This window comes from Solanum tuberosum, unplaced genomic scaffold (assembly GCF_000226075.1).
Source record: "Solanum tuberosum cultivar DM 1-3 516 R44 unplaced genomic scaffold, SolTub_3.0 scf00021, whole genome shotgun sequence".
Taxonomy (NCBI): domain Eukaryota; kingdom Viridiplantae; phylum Streptophyta; class Magnoliopsida; order Solanales; family Solanaceae; genus Solanum; species Solanum tuberosum.
The window spans coordinates 1159380-1178774 of record NW_006238947.1 but is presented as its reverse complement, the minus strand read 5'-3'; the positions used below and the strand labels follow the sequence as shown (position 1 = coordinate 1178774).

General features: G+C 34.1%; 1 protein-coding gene and 1 long non-coding RNA gene across 5 annotated transcripts; one reads left to right on the top strand and one right to left on the bottom strand.

Annotated features, from left to right (window-relative positions):
* Window positions 1-2348: 2348 nt before the first annotated feature.
* Window positions 2349-7053, top strand: LOC102586434 (B3 domain-containing protein At2g36080-like). The gene is made up of 3 exons (XM_006341165.2): window positions 2349-3238; window positions 3909-4198; window positions 6232-7053. Exons 1-3 carry the CDS (start codon window positions 2602-2604, stop codon window positions 6280-6282), a joined length of 978 nt encoding a protein of 325 aa, XP_006341227.1. The 5' UTR covers window positions 2349-2601; the 3' UTR covers window positions 6283-7053.
* Window positions 7054-8266: 1213 nt separating this feature from the next.
* Window positions 8267-16894, bottom strand: LOC107059472 (uncharacterized). Of its 4 annotated transcripts, none has more exons than XR_001472676.1 (5): window positions 16836-16894; window positions 16511-16709; window positions 14945-15035; window positions 9161-9378; window positions 8267-9079 (listed from the first exon to the last, which is right to left on the bottom strand). It is a non-coding gene; the product is annotated as an uncharacterized lncRNA (long non-coding RNA). The 4 variants fall into 4 exon arrangements; XR_001472679.1 differs by having other exon boundaries at window positions 14945-15016; XR_001472677.1 differs by having other exon boundaries at window positions 16839-16894.
* Between the last annotated feature and the right edge of the window lie 2501 nt (window positions 16895-19395).

Genomic DNA, 19395 nt, shown 5'->3' with positions numbered 1-19395 from the left:
CCCCCCCCCCCCCCCCCCCCCCCCAAAAAAAAAAAAAGGAAAACGTGTGGGCGATTAGCGTGTTGAAATAAACAACGGGGACCAAATATTAGCACGCTTATTTTTCAATTTTGCATTTACTCCAAAAGAAAAACAAGAATATAAGAGTGAGTGTGTATATATATATAATAACCTACTCAAATCACATAATTAACGATTAAATGGAACCAAACTAATCAAACATACACAATGATTTATTCTGTCCTAACCTTACTCAATAAATTTATCTGATATCCATTACTAGTAAAAAATGGCAGATATTTTAAAAAAATAATCAAAATATACAAAAACAGACCTGAATACAACGCTAAAAAATAGAGTACTATTTTTAAAAACTAGCTACAACATTTTATAGCAGTGGATATTAAATGGTTTCACAAATTGTTATTTGTTGGTATGACAATTATTTTTAGGTGGTCCTAGGTTATTATTATTACGAAGATACTTACTATGCGATGCATCAGGTGCAAAAACCTAACCGTACAAGCGTCAGGCTCAAATTAAGGTGGTGGGTCATAATTTATATTTTTAAAATTTAAAACAAAATTTTGGAGTCTAATTTTTTAATGCATTTTAACTTACATAATAATTTTTTTAATGCATTATAATAATAATAATAATAATAATTTAGTCCACCGGATATTTATATTCACATCATATGCAAATCACAATTTCAATGACAATTGAATTTATTTCAAAATATACTTATCCTATCTCAATTTATGTGATAGCGTTTTACTTGATACAAAATTTAAAGTTTTTTAAATAAAAAAAATTATAATATAAAATAAGACATAGATACTTGTGTGCTTATAAATTATTTCATCAAGAGTAAAGCAGACATTTTCATGTTAACATATTATTACTAAATATAGAAATGAATTATATAAATAAAAATAAACATAGAAAAAATCGAGTCATATAAAATAGACAAAATAATATTTAGATAAAATTATAAAAACTTAGCATGTTTGTCCACCCACCCAACCCACCCCTAGAGTCTATATCTATAGTGGAGAAGTGGTACAGTGTCAGCTGGGTGGGCCTTACTCACTTCATGATCTGTTTGTTTGGTTTAAGCACAAAGGCCTTAGCCAGCCAGCAAACATAGTAACATGGCCTGTATTTCATAGAATTATATTCATCTATTCAGGGGCGGAGCTAGAATTCAAATATAAACTTGATCGAATTCGATAATTTTTTCTTAAAGGTATAATTTTATTAAAAAATTTACTAAATACGTACAAATATAGTAAAATTTGAAATCATTATTGTAAAATTTAAAATTCTAACTTCGTCGGCTATGGCAATAAATGATGATATCTATAAGAAAAAGAATCCTTTTCTTATCCCCCAGATTCATATGAAGATACATCTTCTGCCAATTTCAGTGCCACCAAATATCAATTTATCTTTTATATATTTTGCTTCCTTCACTCATTATATTATACTACACTGTATACCATTTTTCTCCCACAAGATTAAAAAAAAAAGGTCAATAATCCCGTGAGTCTTACATATGCTAGTACATAATTACATAGGAAAAAAATATTTGAATCATTTCAATGGGATCCACATGAAAAAGTAATTTCTACAAAAAAGAGAGTTTATAAACCAGCAACATTTTGAGCTGGTTACTTAAATCTAGTTTTAGACACCTATAACAATAATATTCAGAATAATTTTATAATATAAAAATAGTAGAATGTACATAAACATTACACTACCTTATGAATATAAAAATGTCATTTTCAAAAGACCATTGACTCAAGTTATTCATATCAAAATAATTATAAAAAGAGCAATTTTAAAACAATCTGAAAACTAATTATAAAATACTCATTTAAATTTACCCCCTCTATTAAAATATATATGACTCACTTTCATTTTTAGTGAATTTAAAAAAGAATGACATATTTTTATATTTAGTAACAATTTAACTTTAAAATATTCATTTTGCCCTTATTGATTTATAACCACACAAACTTTATAATTTATTTTAGATCACAATTTTTTTAAAATATATATTTTACATTTCGTATCAAATTAAATTACTTCACATAGAATAAAAATAATATTATATTTTTTTTAAAAAAAGTGCGAAGTTGAAACTGGACCCAACAAAAAATAAAGGAAAAGAATACGTATGTGTATTTTGAAGATGGTCACTATTCACTAATAAGAAATGAATATTAATAGCACAAATTTAATCAAATACATAATGCTAAGTTTAAGTACTTACTAAACTTCATAAAGAGACAAGGTATGTGATGTATGAGTACTGGGTAGCTGCCTAGTAAATTGCACTGAATATAATGATTGATTTTTCTTCTTCTTATCACGCAAAATACCTTAAAGTAAAGTACTCTCGTACTTACATCTCTATCTACCCCAACCCCCCTTAAATACCCACCTTTTCCTACATCGTTTTTGCAAATAAAATAAAATAAAATAAAAATCTACTTTTATATATCTCCCTTTTTTGTTCTTAGAAATGTCCATAAACCATATTTCTTCATAACATTTTGGTGGACCAAAAAACAACAATCTTCAATCCCAAATATGTTTGAGTTTAACCTTAACAACAACATGAGCAACAATACTCATAATGAACATGATGATGAGCTAGGACAAAGTGAAGACAAATTGGAAGAAATTCCAAGAGATCATTTGTTTGAGAAACCATTAACTCCAAGTGATGTTGGAAAGCTTAACAGGTTAGTAATCCCTAAACAGCACGCTGAGAAGTATTTTCCTCTCAGCGGTAATAATAATAATAATACTAATAATAACGATGGCGGTACTGAAAAGGGATTATTACTGAGTTTCGAAGATGAGTCAGGAAAATCATGGAGATTTCGATATTCTTATTGGAATAGTAGCCAGAGCTATGTATTGACTAAAGGTTGGAGCCGTTTTGTCAAGGAAAAACGTCTTGATGCTGGTGATATTGTTTTGTTTGACCGACACCGGTCAGAATCTGACCGGTTATTTATAGGGTGGAGGCGGAGAAATACTGTCTCCGCCTCCACCTCCATCTCCACTCCTGCTGCAGTTCATAACACTGCAGCAGCGGCGGTGACTCGAAATATGGGTGGTGGTGGAGGTGGAGGTGGGTGGGCCCACGTATACTACGGTGGGCATCCTTATCCAAGCGCAGGTGCAGGTCTTCTATACCAACCTGACTGTCTTCATGCAGGTATCATTTTCTTCATATGTACATTACATTCCATTAAAAAAATAATTTTAATCATATATAAATATTATAATTTTTCGTCGATGGAATCCTTGACTACATTATCCATGTACAATTTGTAATTTTGAGCTATATATAAGTCACTTAATTTCTACTCTTTTACTGTCTTTCACACTGACAAATTGGAGTTTTGTGAAAATCAGTACACTTTCCAAATACATTGGAGATAATTAATTTTAGAATTGATGTTATTATTTTTGTTATAAATGGCATATGCATAGTAGCCCCCCCCCCAAAAAAAAAAAAGAATGCAAAAAAATAATAATTTATTTTTAATGTGAAAAGAAATGTTCAATTATACCTATCTTGGTGGCCATACATGTTGCAAAGAGTTGTATATTTTGTCACATTGCAGAAAGTTTGTTTTGTAGGTTTCTAACAAAGATGATGATATTATTTAACTATTGTATTATAATATAGCAAGTGGCTACCTATCTGCATATATAAACAAAAAAAAAAGTACTGTTGTTTTATGTTTTGTATATCTTATTTAGAGATTCTTGCAAATGCCATATGTTTAGGCGGAGCTACAAAGAGCTGAATCTCAATGGATCACGATATCAAAACCATTCAATCACTTACCTTTTCCCATTTGTTTGTGACATAAATATAGGGGGAGGAGCAATGCCGAACCAAACAACAAGTGTGAACAATAACACAAGAAGACACGTGAGGTTGTTTGGGGTTAACTTGGAATGTGAGGCCGATGATTCATCGTGGTCGGAGCCACCCCCGACTCCAGATGGTGGTGGCTCTTCTACATCGAGCCACAACCAGGATCATGGTCGGAGTCAGGATCAAGCTAGCCAACACTATTATCAATACCAATTTCAGTATTCAAAGCCTCATGTTACTGTTTCAGCTGCTGCTTCTTCCTATAATAATAACCATCACAATCACAAGGTACATACATGACTCTTAAATTATTTTATCAATGTAAAGTTTTCTTTTTCTCTTTTTAGTTTAGAAAATTGTTAAAGATGTGACTAGTCTCACTTTTCAACTATGATTTTCCTGTTTCATTTACTGAGACAAACATATACAAAAATCTCTACAGTTACCGTAAGCTAGTTATGATATAAGTATACTATACAGTAGTAATATTTAATTCTAAAACTAGTATGTGCCTAACAAGTGGATTAGTTAAAGCAAGATAAAAGTCATGGTAAAAGTCGGTCAAAAAAATAAATTAAAAAAATCTTATGTTTATAGTAAGTAGTCTAGTTGAACAAGTAATGTTCTTTTTTGGAAGAAATCAAATATTTTTTATCCTTTTTAAAAAAAAAATGATGATAAAACTTTTTGGAGTAAATTTTTGTTTTTTCTTTCTTTACATTTACCTTCCTTTTTCTAGTTTCCAAACAAAAGTTTTTGATTTTTTTAATTCTTTTTCTCCTTTTGTTACACCTGTTGAGTCGTGTGAAATGAAAATACCCTGGGGGCTAAGCCTGGCATGCCTTTTAATAATATAGTAGTATGTTATCATGTCAACCACTTCATGTGACCTACTTGGTTTTTTCTTCTTCTTTTTTATTTTATTTGGGGGAGGGGGGGAGGGGTAATGTGGTCCAAACTTCTATAGCTGTAATTTAAAAAAACTTGAAAGGCAGCAAACTACAATGTACCTAATGATATTTATTTTATTTTATTAGTAGTTGAAATAGACTAGAGGGTCAAGATGAATCACTACCAAAAAAAAACACTAATTTACTACTGATTTTTCCACTAAAAAATGGTCAAAAACTTTTCCATTAGATATTTTGATTGAAACAATAAAAAACAAAAAAAAATAGTAATATTTTCAAATGAAAAAATTATTTCACTGTTTTAGTGAGAATTTGTTCCATCATATATTTTTTCAGTGAATTTGTTTAGTGAAAAATGACTTAAAAAATCATGATAAATACATTATAACACAATTTTTTTTACTAATTCGCAGTGGAAAAACCTTTGTGTCTAATAATAATAATAATAATAAACTATACTACATGTTATATAGTCAACTTTGGTAGTCACCACCAAGAATCAAGTACTACTTTACCACCAAACCAAACTCTTTGCCATTCAAGAATATCTTGAAATAACACCAAACACATCAAAGACTTAAGCTACTTTGCAATGGACCATTTTAAGCTTGGATAGTGACAATACACATTACTTTTTTTGTGATTGATTGAATCTCAATACTATTCCTTTCCCACCCCATATCTTTTTTAGGTTTGAAGACTTTGGGACCCTAACATTCAAAATTAGGTTTATACAAATAAAACTACATCTAGTAAGTTTCCAAAAGATAATGCTTAGGCTAGTTCAATATAATCTCCATTATTTTTTTAGTTTAGAAAGTGACAATTCATTATTAAAGTCAAATTCTCCTTTATCTATTTTCTAATAAAGGGGCTCTGACTAGAGGTCCAAAAATCAGTGGAGAGTAGTGACATTCTCACTGCAACAAATAAATGATTTCACAGAAATAATATAAGTGTCATTATATTTATTTAAGGGTAATAATAAATATAGGTATTTATGGCCAACACTCTATACATATACTGCTAAAGAATTCACGACTTTGGATGCCATGGCAGTATTTTTTATTATTACGAAATGTCTCTTTTGTTGTGGTATGTTTAGAATCAACATGAAACACTGTCTTGCTTCTGTTAAAGACAGAAAAGCTTAATTTATTTATAATATATAATCTCCTTTTAATGATGCTTTCAACCCTTTTAAACATGTACTTAATTCTTGATTCTTCAAATTGAGGCTTTGCAATTTATTACTAGTAACTAAGCCACCAAATAACCAAATGGTCCACTGCTGGTATATATTATTTTGTTACTAATTCTTTTTATTTTATTTCTATAGTTTTTGAATGCTCAAACCTCTATGAAATAAATGATGGGATTGCTAATAATTATACTGTATGGTTGTAACAGGATATGAGTTTCTCAAGAGATGTCAACCAGATGAGATATCACCAGGGATAAGATCTGTAGATTTGACTACCAGGATTGTCTATTACAGGCACTTGGAATTTATTTTTATTTTTTTCTTTAAAAAATATTCTTGAAAAAATAGGAAAAGAAAATCCCAAAAGGGTAAAAATCCCAGATTTTCTGGCAACTTTCTCCCCCTAGAAAAAGGTAGTATATATCATAAAACTTTTAACACCTATTCCAAGTCCAGAGGGAATTGATAGAATGAAAATATTGGAGGTGAAGCTTTGAAAGAGACTTTAGGGTGTCTGTGGGCCCATCAGATTATAGCCTGAGCAGATGGAGGAATATATATATGGTCAATGTACATTCTATCCTTTACGAACCCCACTTGTGCGATTTCGCTGGATATGTTACTGTGGAGATTCTGCCTGAAGATTTTTGTGAGGGGCTTTCATCCTAATCATGACAATTGACCAAAACTGAAGGATAGTAATAGTAAGACGAAGAAGAAAGATGGTTCTTTTACCAAAGTGGTGATGGTAATGGTAGTGGGTGGTGGACTTGTCTTGTTATTGGTGATAAGATGGAGGTCTGTCACAACCCATTAGTCATTTAGGAGGACAAAAAATATCTTCTTTGCCAACTCTTGAAAGGCAACTAACAGTTTTAACTGCTTTTCTTTCACATGTTGATGCAATGGCATAATACTTTTTGTTCAACAGTAGTAGTAGTAGTATGTATATGTACATTGTACTTTTTGTGTTTTCATGATTCATATGAAAATCTGATGAAAAGACTCATCAATCTTACCTGTGTGAATTGTGAGTTTCATTTGTCACCAACATCAGTCAAATAACCAGATAATCGATATCTTAATAGTTCTAAATCGATAGTCTTCAAAACCAAACCAACTGATATGGAGCGCTATTTAAGAGTATAATTGTAGTTTGAATTTGAATATTCTTAGAAGTCTCTACTTGTCATAACACTGGCACCATAACTTTGTTGTTTCTAAGCATTTTCTTATTCGCTAAATCTTCAACTACATCTTTCTAAGGAAGCAGTTAATATTTTTAAATTGTCTTGGAGAATTCTCACAATCAGCTTTAGAGTTGAACCAATTTTTTTTTGTATCCCTCAATGTATACTCAAAGAAAAGATGTAGCAAGGTGGCCAGTAATTATCTGCTGATAATTCCAATGTTGTCATTTTCTATTTTGACAATAGAAACTGTCCTATATTTCACATTTTTTTAGTGTTTTATCAAGATATACGAGTTCATTCATGCATTATCCAGCAAGCAATTACTCCAAAATACAGGAACATTTACGTTTTAGGTAAACGTGTATACTGTAGCTGAATCGTGAGATATGTGTCCATATTTTTCTATGAAATTCTTGCGGAGTAATAAGCACTTACTTTGGAAGAATATGAGGACAAAGGCACCGCAAATGAAACATGAATACGGCTTTGGAAGCATGTCAATCACTTTCCATATAGCACAGGCTGCAGGCTTTTCATTCTGGCCACATGTCCAAAACACAAGTTGCAAATGAATTGGTAAGAATATAACACTATGCCTAGTTGAATAAATCAACCAAAAGAAGAAAAGTTAGATGAGTATTAGTACTAGTACTTTTTTGTGTCAACAGTGGACCATTAAGAATCAAGAAAAAAAAGGATGCCCCATTGACTTCTACTAAGGACTCACAGCAAGATTTTAGTGCTCCTGCAAGTGGGAGAGTGTCACTAGATACACATACAAAATAGAGGTGGTGGCTTATCACAAGATTGAATGGACTCCTCTTGCAACAATAGTCAATCATCACAGTAACAAAACATCTAATAACAGAATGGACCATTTTCTTCCATTAGTTTTCCTCAAGCTCTACATTTTGTAGTATGTTCTTTACATTTTCTACATGCAAATGGATCAAATTGCGTTGTTTCAATCAGATGAATACCAAGAGAATGTACCTAGACAACTCTTGATAGGATAATCGAATCAAACCGGTTGGTAGCTATTTCACACATATAATAATTGAAGCTAGCAGTCGAGAATAAGGCCAAAATCACAGTACATGCACTAAAGAAACATAGAATAATTCCTGATTCAGTCTTTATGTAGGATCCACGATGATGATAGAACTATAATTTATCGGACATGGTAGAAGATTCTTATTACAATGTGCTCAAATGAAAACCCATGTGCTTGACAGATTTCAATCAAGAGACAAATTCCATGACCCCGCCAACATATACCTAATAAGAACACCCACAGTCACATATGGGTCCGGAACTACAAGTGCTGAAACTATCCTAATGGAAAGCTGATGGCACGTCAAATAAAGATGGCAAAAGATGTACGAACTTTATCAGAGGAGGCTCTAGACACCGAGCAAGACACCTCGATGATAGATTCAAGGGCTAAATCATTATATGCTTTTGCTTTAGAATCTGCAGCACATACTATGGGGAATAAAGTACCAAATAGAAGGCAATATTTGGGTGGAAGTCATTTTCAACTATCTTACATCCAATCCTGGCTCACCTGACCTGTTTCAGTCTAGTCCTGCCTCCTCCATCCAAACTTGAAATCAAACTACAGATTTAACTTCAAGCCACCAATTACTCCAAAAAGCAACTAAAAAGCTCAATTGACAACTCCCTTCCCACATGCATTTGGTGAGGGCGCACATTAGATAGGCTTATGTATTTGATCCTGACCTTACACGTTGAGGTTCAATTGATGTCAAGCCAAATCACTTTTACAAACAAGAGCCTCAATGAGTTGAACATTGACCATTTGCGATGTAATCTCCTTCCCCCATTTCCCCACTACATACTGAAAGCAAACCACAACAGCATCAGTAATTATGCAGAAGTCCAAAGGTCAAGTTCGTATAGAGTAGTTAAGAGAACTCACAACTTTTACTTCGGAGGCCAAGATTGTTCTTTGGCTGCATAAGTGTCCTTATGCAATTTAGCGTCCTCGTTTTTTCTCCATGTGAATACCTTCCTGATATCCCACTATGAAACCTTTAAGTGCATCTTTATATGTTGACGCTCTTGTCATGTAAACACGCTGTAATGCTGGTCGTAGTGTCTACTGTCTCCATTCCACCTCTTGCATCCACAGCTAGGCTAGAAGAGATGTCAGAGGTTCAGAACTCAAACTAGAAAAGATTCGATCGGAGTTAACTACTCATTGAAGAGACTACAAAAGAAGTCCAACTAATTTATAATAATATTGTATTAGCAAGTATGTGCTATAAGGCAGATTGGAAGAAATAGATATTCAGAATATGGTTACATGCGTCTCTAGTAAACTCTCACGGGGTTGTATTATATCCAGGATACATTTAATTCTTGCAGGTTTTTTAATAGCACACTATAACTTTAATATTTAAGACTTAAGGCACTCACTGACCAAAAAGCTACCCGATTGTTCATACCTGAAGACAAATGAATCATAGAATGAGAAGCAACAAAAAATTCATGTAAATTCAGTTGCCTGTCCTCTAGGTTAACCCAGCTTTGAACTTTAAGTCCTGCCTCACTCCCTACTTAAAGTTGTTACAGATGAACTAAAAGAGTATATAGCAGCTGTAGTCCTCTATACAAGTCACTTCTAACAGTCTTAGTAGATGAAATAGGAGAATGAACTCATTGTAACTGTGTTCTTCTATTTTTCAAACTGAGTCAGCTTGCACGGGAGTGAAAGTCTGTTAGGATTAATTGAAAAAAAAACTCTACACCCAGACCGTGCTTGAGAGCTCTCGAACAAGATGATTTGGAGGCGACTTTCTCTGTGAGCTTTTCATAGACAATATGGCCAGCGGAAGCCTCCACATAAGGTTACTCACCCCCCCTAACCTCCCGTGAACCCCTCTTATGCTACCCTCCTAAAAACACCCAGGAAAACCCCCACCATGCAACCTATACCCCTTAAACCTATTGTATACCATCACGGCGAACCCACGGCTCGTTGGTCTGTGGATAAAGTTGATCGTGTGATAGTAATTATTTTTGGAGAAGGTATAGTCCAGAGAATTTATTATATGCTATTGTTTGGTAAATTCTCTTATGGATGGATGGAAATACAAGAATTGTGCAAGATCATTCCTACGCAATGTGAGGTGAATTGTAAGATTTTTGTGCAAATTGCAATAGACATGTTCTTATTCGATTGACGTTGCTTTAAAATTATGTCCACGTGTTGTCGAAGCGTGCTTACTATCTCAAAGCCAAGGATGGTTTCTGTCAAATGTGTCCTCATAAGTGGGATCCTTGGTTTGATTCGGAAGAAGAAACTTCCATTGCTATTGCATGGATTTCCTTTTTACTTTTTTGCCTCCTAAATTTTTTTGTAAAGGAATCCTAGCTAACTTGCTCCATCAGTTGGGAAGTCATTACATGTTGAAATGGCAACAAAGAACAAAACAAGGCCAAGTTATGCGAGGGTAAAAGTTGAAGTGAATTTACTTGGTGAATTCCCAAAGTGTGCAAATTCAAATTGGTTTGGTGAGGCGCTACTAGAGAGGTAAGAACGAAATAGATAACGTTAAGCATAATTATATGCCTAAGCATTGTAAAGAACGCAAATTACAAGGGCATAATATGGTTGTCGAGTCTTACATCCTGAATTAATTGAGGAGACGCAAGGAAATAATGAAGGCAACAGTAGTGTTGAGAACAATGGGAAAAGTGTGGAACCAAATGACAAAGGGAAGGCTCCTCCCAAGGTGTTAAAGAGTGGATAAGTTGTAAGGAACGTGAGTGATAAATGGAGATGGCAAGAAGCTAGAAGTAAGAAATTTAATGCCCATAGATCTCAAGAACAAAATTCATCGAAGGATGACAATAAGGCTTGTTGGAGTCCCACATCAATGGGATAATAAGCACCTTGGTCTCGTTATATGGTCTTGGGCAGTTCTCCCCTCAGGAGGTAGCTTTTGGGGCAATCCCAATTCATTGTTTCCGATGATGGGACCCAGCCTTATATTGTCCATGCTCCAGATGTCCAAGATGTATGGGGCGTTCGAATCCCATCCTACTAAAGGAATTATGGTTCCTACACAAACTGGGAAACAATTTGCAGCACTTGTTGATGAAGTGGAAAGCCAAGATAGTGATGCAAACTGACAGCATTGGTGGAGGTAATTGATGCCTCAATTGGAAAGGGGAAGGTTAATCCTAATCCTACTGGAATTCAATTGCGGGCAGAAGCTAAGGATTCTAATCCTAAAGGAGCTGAAGTTGTTGGACATGGAGCGGGGAAGACAAAGAATAGGTGCAAAACTCAAAAGATTTAATGATGAATGCATTTTCAAGAATTTAAAGGACCTATTTTGGAGGTCACACACTTGATCAAGAAGGAGCCACATCATGCTCCTTAACTAATATCTTGTAGCTTGGATGATACTCCACTTAGAAGATCCTTTAAATTCTTGAATTTTTGGGCTAAGCATGAGACTTTCCCTGACTTAGTGAGGAAGCATTGGAGGACATATGTACCAGGGATTTCTTCATCATCTTTCATCACAAATTGAAGAATGTTAAGCAAGCCTCGATAGGGAGGATTAAGGCCACATAAGGCCACACTGGGGGACACTAATAAAGTCATGAGGTTCAATGAAGAATGTTAAGCAAGCTTTGAGAGGGTGGATTAGGGACACTTAAGGCCATGCTGGGGGACACTAATACAGTTCATACAGTTTCTTTCTTTTGTTATTTGTTATCATCTGTTTATGATATTTAAGTGATCGCACTATTTTGCTGATTTTACTATTCCTTGCATGTATGCTCTACACTGCTTTTCTATTAGCTGACATGTTTTCTTCACTATCGTTTTTTCCTTTTCATTACTACTTTGATTTGTTTTACTTGAGTTGAGTGTCTCTCGAAAACAGTCTTTCTACCTCCATGAGGTAGGGGCAAGGTATGCGTACACTCTACCCTCCCCAGACCCCACTTTGTGGAATTTCACTGGGTATGTTGTTGTTTGTGATGCAGAATCCTTCTAGTATTTTATATCTTAAACGAGAGACTTTTGCCTTTTTCACTATCATTGCTCTAACAGTAGTGTGTGCATCTATACTTCTAACTAAGCCATCAAATTCATGAAAGCAATTCTAGTCTCAACAGTTTTTTAATGTCTGAACTAGACCTAATATTCTGTCTTCATTGTCTCTTTCACGGAGTAGCAAATCACATAAATGACAGATCAGTATTTCTACCCAGGTTACTAAGGCTGTTCAAGGCATAATCGTTAGCTAGTAGATTATAGAGATTTGGAACCAAACTAGCATATCCCACCATTCATATTCCCAGTTACTACAAATGTCAACATGGTATGAAGTCCATGACACAACAGAACTATATAATTAGTTCTTTCCCTATATATGCTTCATACACAAATTTTGCTTCAGAAAATTACTAATTGCAGTTAACATACTCCTAGTACATTTGGCATAAATATTTGCCAAAAAAAGAGACAGCAACAAGACATGCAATAGTTAGGGGCAGGCAAGGGTCTTAATATTAACGTATAAAGCAGTTCTGTTTGATGCAAACAAAACGTTTGACATTAGCCACCTACATAATTTTCCACAAGAAAAGAAAGTTTGCACTACAAGAAATTATATTTACGAAATAAGTACTTGCTAACATCTATTTGACAAGTAAGTGTCAGTAATTTCAAAGTAGGAAATCTTCCGACATTTATATTACAATTGGATGCTTCCTAGATGATGCATGATCCTTGGAAGGGATGCTTCATGCGTGGGCTACCTTTTTGCTATTACAATTGGTAATTAATTGTGACATTTATTTACTACTATTTTTAAAATCAGCATTATGAGTTTCCAACTCATTTCTTAGGACATATTTAAGAGGGATTGGAAAATTTGGATTGTTGGTCAGACTTGTGCAATCGTCTACAAATTATGAATGACACTATGATATTGCCATGCTATGAAAGATTGGGAGAGGCTGGTGGAGCCGTGGAGATGAGGGTAAGGAGGAGGGTTTCAATTAACGAGAACCAATTTGGTTTCATGACGGGGCGATTACAGAAGAAGATTGGTGGAGCAGTATACGGAAAGTAATAGAGACTTGCATATGGTGTTTATTGACCTTGAAAAATCATACGACAGTTCCGAGAGAAGTTCTATGGAGATGTTTGGAGAGCAAAAGTGTTCCAATCATGTACATTAGGACTATTAAGGACATGTATAATGGAGCTAAGACCCGGGTGAGGAGAGGGAGAGGAGACACGGGTCACTTTCCAACGATAATGGGGTTGCATCAGGGGTCGACTCTTAGCCTGTTTTTATTAGCTTTGGCTATGGATTTTCGGACGCGACACATTCAAGGGAGGTCCTTGATGCATGTAATTTGTTGATGACATTGTACTGATTGAGGAGATGCATATCGAAGTTAACGACAAACTTGAGGTGTGGAGATAGATCCTAGAGTCGAAAGGTTTCAGATTGAGCAGGACTAAGACAGAGTACGTGAAGTGCAAGTTCAGTTATGTGCCTCGTGTAGCAGATATGGAAGTAAGGTTGGATTCTCAAGTCATCTCCAAGAAAGGGAGTTTCGAGTACCTGGGGAGCTATTATTCGAGGAAACTGAGAGATTGACAAGGATGTTACACATCGCACTGGTGCGGGGTTGTTAAAATAGAGTCTAGCCACTGGTGTCTTATGTGATAAAAAGGTGTCACTAAGATTTAATGGTAAGTTCTATAGAGCAATAATTAGACAAACTTTGTCGTATGGGGCAGAGTGTTAGCTAGTTAAGAACTCTCATGTTCAAAAGATAAAAGTTGCAAAAATGAGGATGCTAAAATGGATGTGTGGGCTTACTAGGAGAGATATAATCAGAAATGAAGATATTCATGCCAAGGTGGAAGTGGCCATGGACAAGATGCGGAAGTCTAGAATGAGATGGTTTGGGCATGTCAAGAGGAGATGCATGGACGTCCCAGTGAGGAGGTGTGAGAGGTTGACGATAGAGGGACTGAGGAGAGGTAGGGGTAGGCCGAAGAAGTATTGGGGAGAGGTAATCCGAAAGGATATGACAAGCCTTAAGCTTACCTAGGACATGACCCTTGATAGGAAGGCGTGGAGGTCGAGGACTGGGGTAGAAGGCTAGTAGTAGATAGTTTTGCACCTGGTTTCTCTAGCTAGTGGTATTAGAATTATTTTTGATATTTTATTATTTTTCTATTACTACTTGTTGTCTCGTATGCTCGTGTTTTCTTACTTCTAGTTGTTGCTTATGTCTTCATATGTTGTGTCTTTGCTTTCTTTGAGTTGAGGGTCTTTCAGAAACAACCTCCTCTCTAACTGACAAGGTAGAGGTAAGGTCCGCGTACACTTTAACCTCCCCAAATCCCACTTGTGGGACCACACTGGGTACGTTGTTGTTGTTACTTACTATTGTTTGGAAAGGTTTCTTTTGCCATTTTTCTTTCAGAAATGAAGTGTTAAATTTTATGTCATTGACATGATGCCATAACCATTCAAGCTCAAAGTATATACCTTAATGTCATTCACATAGATAATTTAAACTGAAATTGGATTCTTCAGTACAACATTCCTCTATAATTTTGTTCCCCTAAAAATTGGGAATATTTGTAGTCTTCACAACTAAAATTGTGTTAAAGTCAAATAATTTGTCCTAAATCAATCAAATAACTAACCTTGGAAAAATGAGTGATTTCTTCACTTCTTGCAACTCTTCATCCATTTCCTGTCCAATTTGCTTGGTGGAGCTGCACATTCGAAAATCATCTGGTGGAAAATAGAGGCAGATAAAAGCAGAAGGAAATCTCACCATTTGTATTCAAGTACAGGTCATAACACTCAGGTTCTTCTGCATCAATGTAAGACATAATTTTTTCTTCTTTTTTTTTCTTGAAAAGAAAGATGATAACACATTATCAAATGCAAATCCAACAAAAGTCCTTCCTGGTTATAGAGTATACACTATACAGTATAAAACAGAAGGTGCAAGTAGATTTATATACGATAATAAGGAGTATCTAAACCAAGACACTTGTACATGTGAAGTGTACATAATGCACAAGTATTTAAGAACACAATCTTGAATTAAAGCATATGACAAAGTTCATTTTCTTTTTCTCTGTTAAGGTTACACACAAAGTCCACCTTTCTGCTAAGCCAGCTTCCTGTGAGTAAGCCAGTGCTAAAAAAGAGGACTAAAGAAAAGCTAAATATTCATTGATATAGATGCAGTGCCAATTACTTTCTGCCAATTGTAGCGGTGACTGGTAAGCACTTCAATTAATAGTTTGCAGGATTTCTAGAATAGGAAAAGGCTTTTTCTTTAGAGTAAAGACTCTTCACTTGATTCTTTCGCCCAGCTCAGCGGATGAGTGGCCGTATTAGACACCTCTTCATCTTACAGCTAGTGTGCTATTTGAGATACTTGAAAATGGGTGTAGCGATAGAATGTTTTGAATCAATAATTCCTCAAGAGTCCTTGGTAGTACATTTAATACAGTTATTCTATACATTAGGCCTTAGCAGTAGTAAGGCTGACTTGAAGTATGTAACTGAGAAGCAGACTTTTTAATATTCGGATCTGGTTTACAAATAAAGAATATTGAGATCCAAATGACATCCAAAGTTATAAATTACCCAGGCAAGTTCATAACACCCTTTCAACATCTGATGGTATGAACATGTTCTTTTGCTTTACATCCCACAAACAATACAACAAGAAGGATTCAGTCAAAGGCAGTCATATGAATTTTATCAAAATAAGAGAAGATAAGAAGAGTTCAAACATAGCATGACTAACGAGCTAATCTTTGGCAATCCAACTCATTTTGAACTAATAGAAATCCAATTCTTTAACAAAAAGCTCATGAAGTCATAACATTCAATCTAGAATTCTATTATGGAAACACTTACACCTTTCATTTGGAAACTGATTCTTTATATGCTATCATCATCTCAATTCCTCTAAAAACATAGTTATGAGCTAATTAGCATTTTCATCCAAATAACCGTATCTTAACAGTTAAGACGCTCCATTCGTAATATCTAATAATCTTCTCGAGTAGGTCAGTTGATGCATTTCATATAACAATATGCTCATGAAACAATATATACAACTAAAGAATGAGAAGTTCTTCCAAGTTCCAACTAATAAAAATAACTACTACAGATGCAGTATCAGTTACAGTATATCTAATATATCAGTCGATCGACTAGCAATACAAAAGCTAAACACTCCATACCTTGTTTTAGCAATGCAAAAGCTAATCAGTGACCATATCAACACCACATAGAAAAGGTCCTTCCCACCAGAAGCAGAACTAATAGTCCACATGCGGATTCAGCCTCAAATATACACAAATATTAAATTCAGAACCCATTAAGTTGCAATCATAGCTTTGCCTCTACTGAATTCCCACTTAAAACAGCAGTATGAGAAGCCTGACGAAAAAATCATAATCAACGGTTACTTTATAGTATTAGGTTGCTAACGCAAACACAATATGAGGATTCACAATTAATGAAAAACATTACTATTAACCTAGAAATACAATTCAGGAAGCTTACTACCACAGTTTTCTCGATCGATAGATGAAACTGAATGATCGAAAAAGCAGAAACGCACGCACTTCCGATCAACATTTTCTTCCATGCCTGAAATTGCACGTACATGCATATGAAAAAGTTGTCAAAATCAAGCTCAGTTATGGTTTGAGTTTCTCTCTCGGGCAATTTATCAAACACCTTACGCAATCTGCAACTCCAATTTTTTCTTGGAAAACAGAAAGTGAACAACAGACCAGGCGGGAGCAGAATTTGAATTTAATGGAATTCTAATCACGGAATAACTTGTTCACAATACTAAAAATTCGGGCCGAAACCCGATGGCTCCGCCACGCTAACATTATTCGTAATACCAGTGGTGGAACTAAGATTTTTACTATGAAGTTCAAATATGAAAGAATAAACATACGGAAAAGGGTCAAAATTTCCCCTAAACTATGTGAAATAGATCATTTATACGCTCCATTACATTTTGGGATCAAAAATACCCCGCCATTATCCTAGGACACCACAAATACCCTCAAGATTTAACACCCCAAATTATTAGTGATGTGGCAAGCCACATGGGACTAATCCCTCCACCTAAGCATTGCCAACTAAGATTCACTACAAAAGAATTTGACTTTTAGCGGCGACAATAGTCGCCACAAAAGCCCAGAAATCGTCACTAAAAGTTTTTAACATTAAATTCTAATTTTGTGTTTTTTTCTTCATTGTTTTTAAAAAACCAAAATGATATCGATTAAGTAGGAGTTTTAAGACACTGTATGTTTATTTTTATGTCATATGTAAATGTATAAAATGTACAATGATGCATTATATAGTAGGAGATTTGAATCGAGTAGTAATTTTGATGATTTTCGTAATAATATTGGATATTTTTAATATTGATATTGCAAAGTTATTTATTTTAGAAAATTAGGTTGCAATCGAAAATTAATTATCATAATTTTTTGGTTGAAAAAATAGATTTTACTAGCGAATGGTTATTGGAGCCTTAGTCGCCACTAAAAATCACTAATAACCTTTAGTGACAATATTTTGGGATTTTGTGGCAACTTTGTCGCCACTAAAGGCCAAATTCTTTTGTAGTGAATCTTAGTTAGCAATGCTTAGGTGGAGGGATTAGTTCCATGTGGTTTGCCACATCACTAATAATTTGGGGTGTTAACTCTTGAGGGTATTTGTGGTCTCCTAGGATAACAGCGGGGGGATTTTTGATCCCAAAATGTAATGGAGGGTATAAGTGGTCTATTTCACATAGTTTAGGGACAATTTTGACCCTTTTCCGATAAACATATAAAGAAGTTGAAGGGATTACACAAAAAATGATTTTAAATTTTTAATTATATATAAAGAGTGTAATTTTCCACTGATCAAAGTTCATATAAACCCATTGGCCCTATTTGGCTTCGTCCTTAACTTGCACCAGCTCGACTAAGTTCACAAAATGTATGCTTGTGGACAAGTTTATAATGTCTACACAAAAAATGATTTTAAATTTTTAATTATGTATAAAGAGTGTAATTTTCCACTGATCAAAGTTCATATGAACCCATTGGCCCTATTAGGTTCCGTCCTTAACTTGCACCAGCTCGACTAAGTTCACGAAATGTATGCTTGTAGACAAGTTTAAATGTCTACATGCGATAACTAAACTTAAATAACATAAATATCCGCTGAGATTAAGTTTTCAAAATGATTATTTGAAAATATATAAAATAAATAAAATAAAGGGTTGGTGATTATAAATGCTTGAAGAAATATATATGTAAAAATTAAAATTATATTTTTAAAAAATATACCATTAGAATTATTATTTTAAATATATAAATATGTCTCATTTGCTTCTCTATTTGCTCTGTTTTTGATTCATTAGCAACTCGTTCTTCCTCTCTTTTTCAATGGTTACTAATCAACGTCAGATATAGTTACATTTGAAAGAATTTAGTAGGTGGACAGGCTCGTTAAGACTATCAATGTTGTCCTAAGAACTTTCCGTCTTAAAAAAAATTTAACATTTAATTTTTATTAAATTCAAAATTTTCTATACACATAATTCCTCAAGTATTTAGATTCACGAACCCTTCAAATTAATTTATTTTATATATTTAAAAATAATCATTTTGTTAAATAGTTAACTTTTGTTAACTTCAAGGATCAAAACCGCACACTTCAAATAATTAAAGGTTAAATGTACCTAGTCAAATAACACAGGGACTAAAACTAAAATTATACAATAATACAGAGATTAAAATCACCGTTTTCCCTTTTTCACAAATGCGCAGCTTCATAAGTAGGGTTGTTCACGGTTTGGATAAAAACCGATCCAAACCGAAAAACCAAACCAAACCGATAAAATAAAACCGATTTTATTTGGGTTTGGTTTGGTTTGGTTTTAGATTTTTGAAAACCGATAGTATTTGGTTTGGTTATGGTTTTATTCGAAAAACCCCGAAGAAATAACCGAACCGAACCGATGAATTATATACATATATTTTATTAATATACATACTTAATATATTATTTTTATAAACAATTTTAAAGATCTTATACATATTTT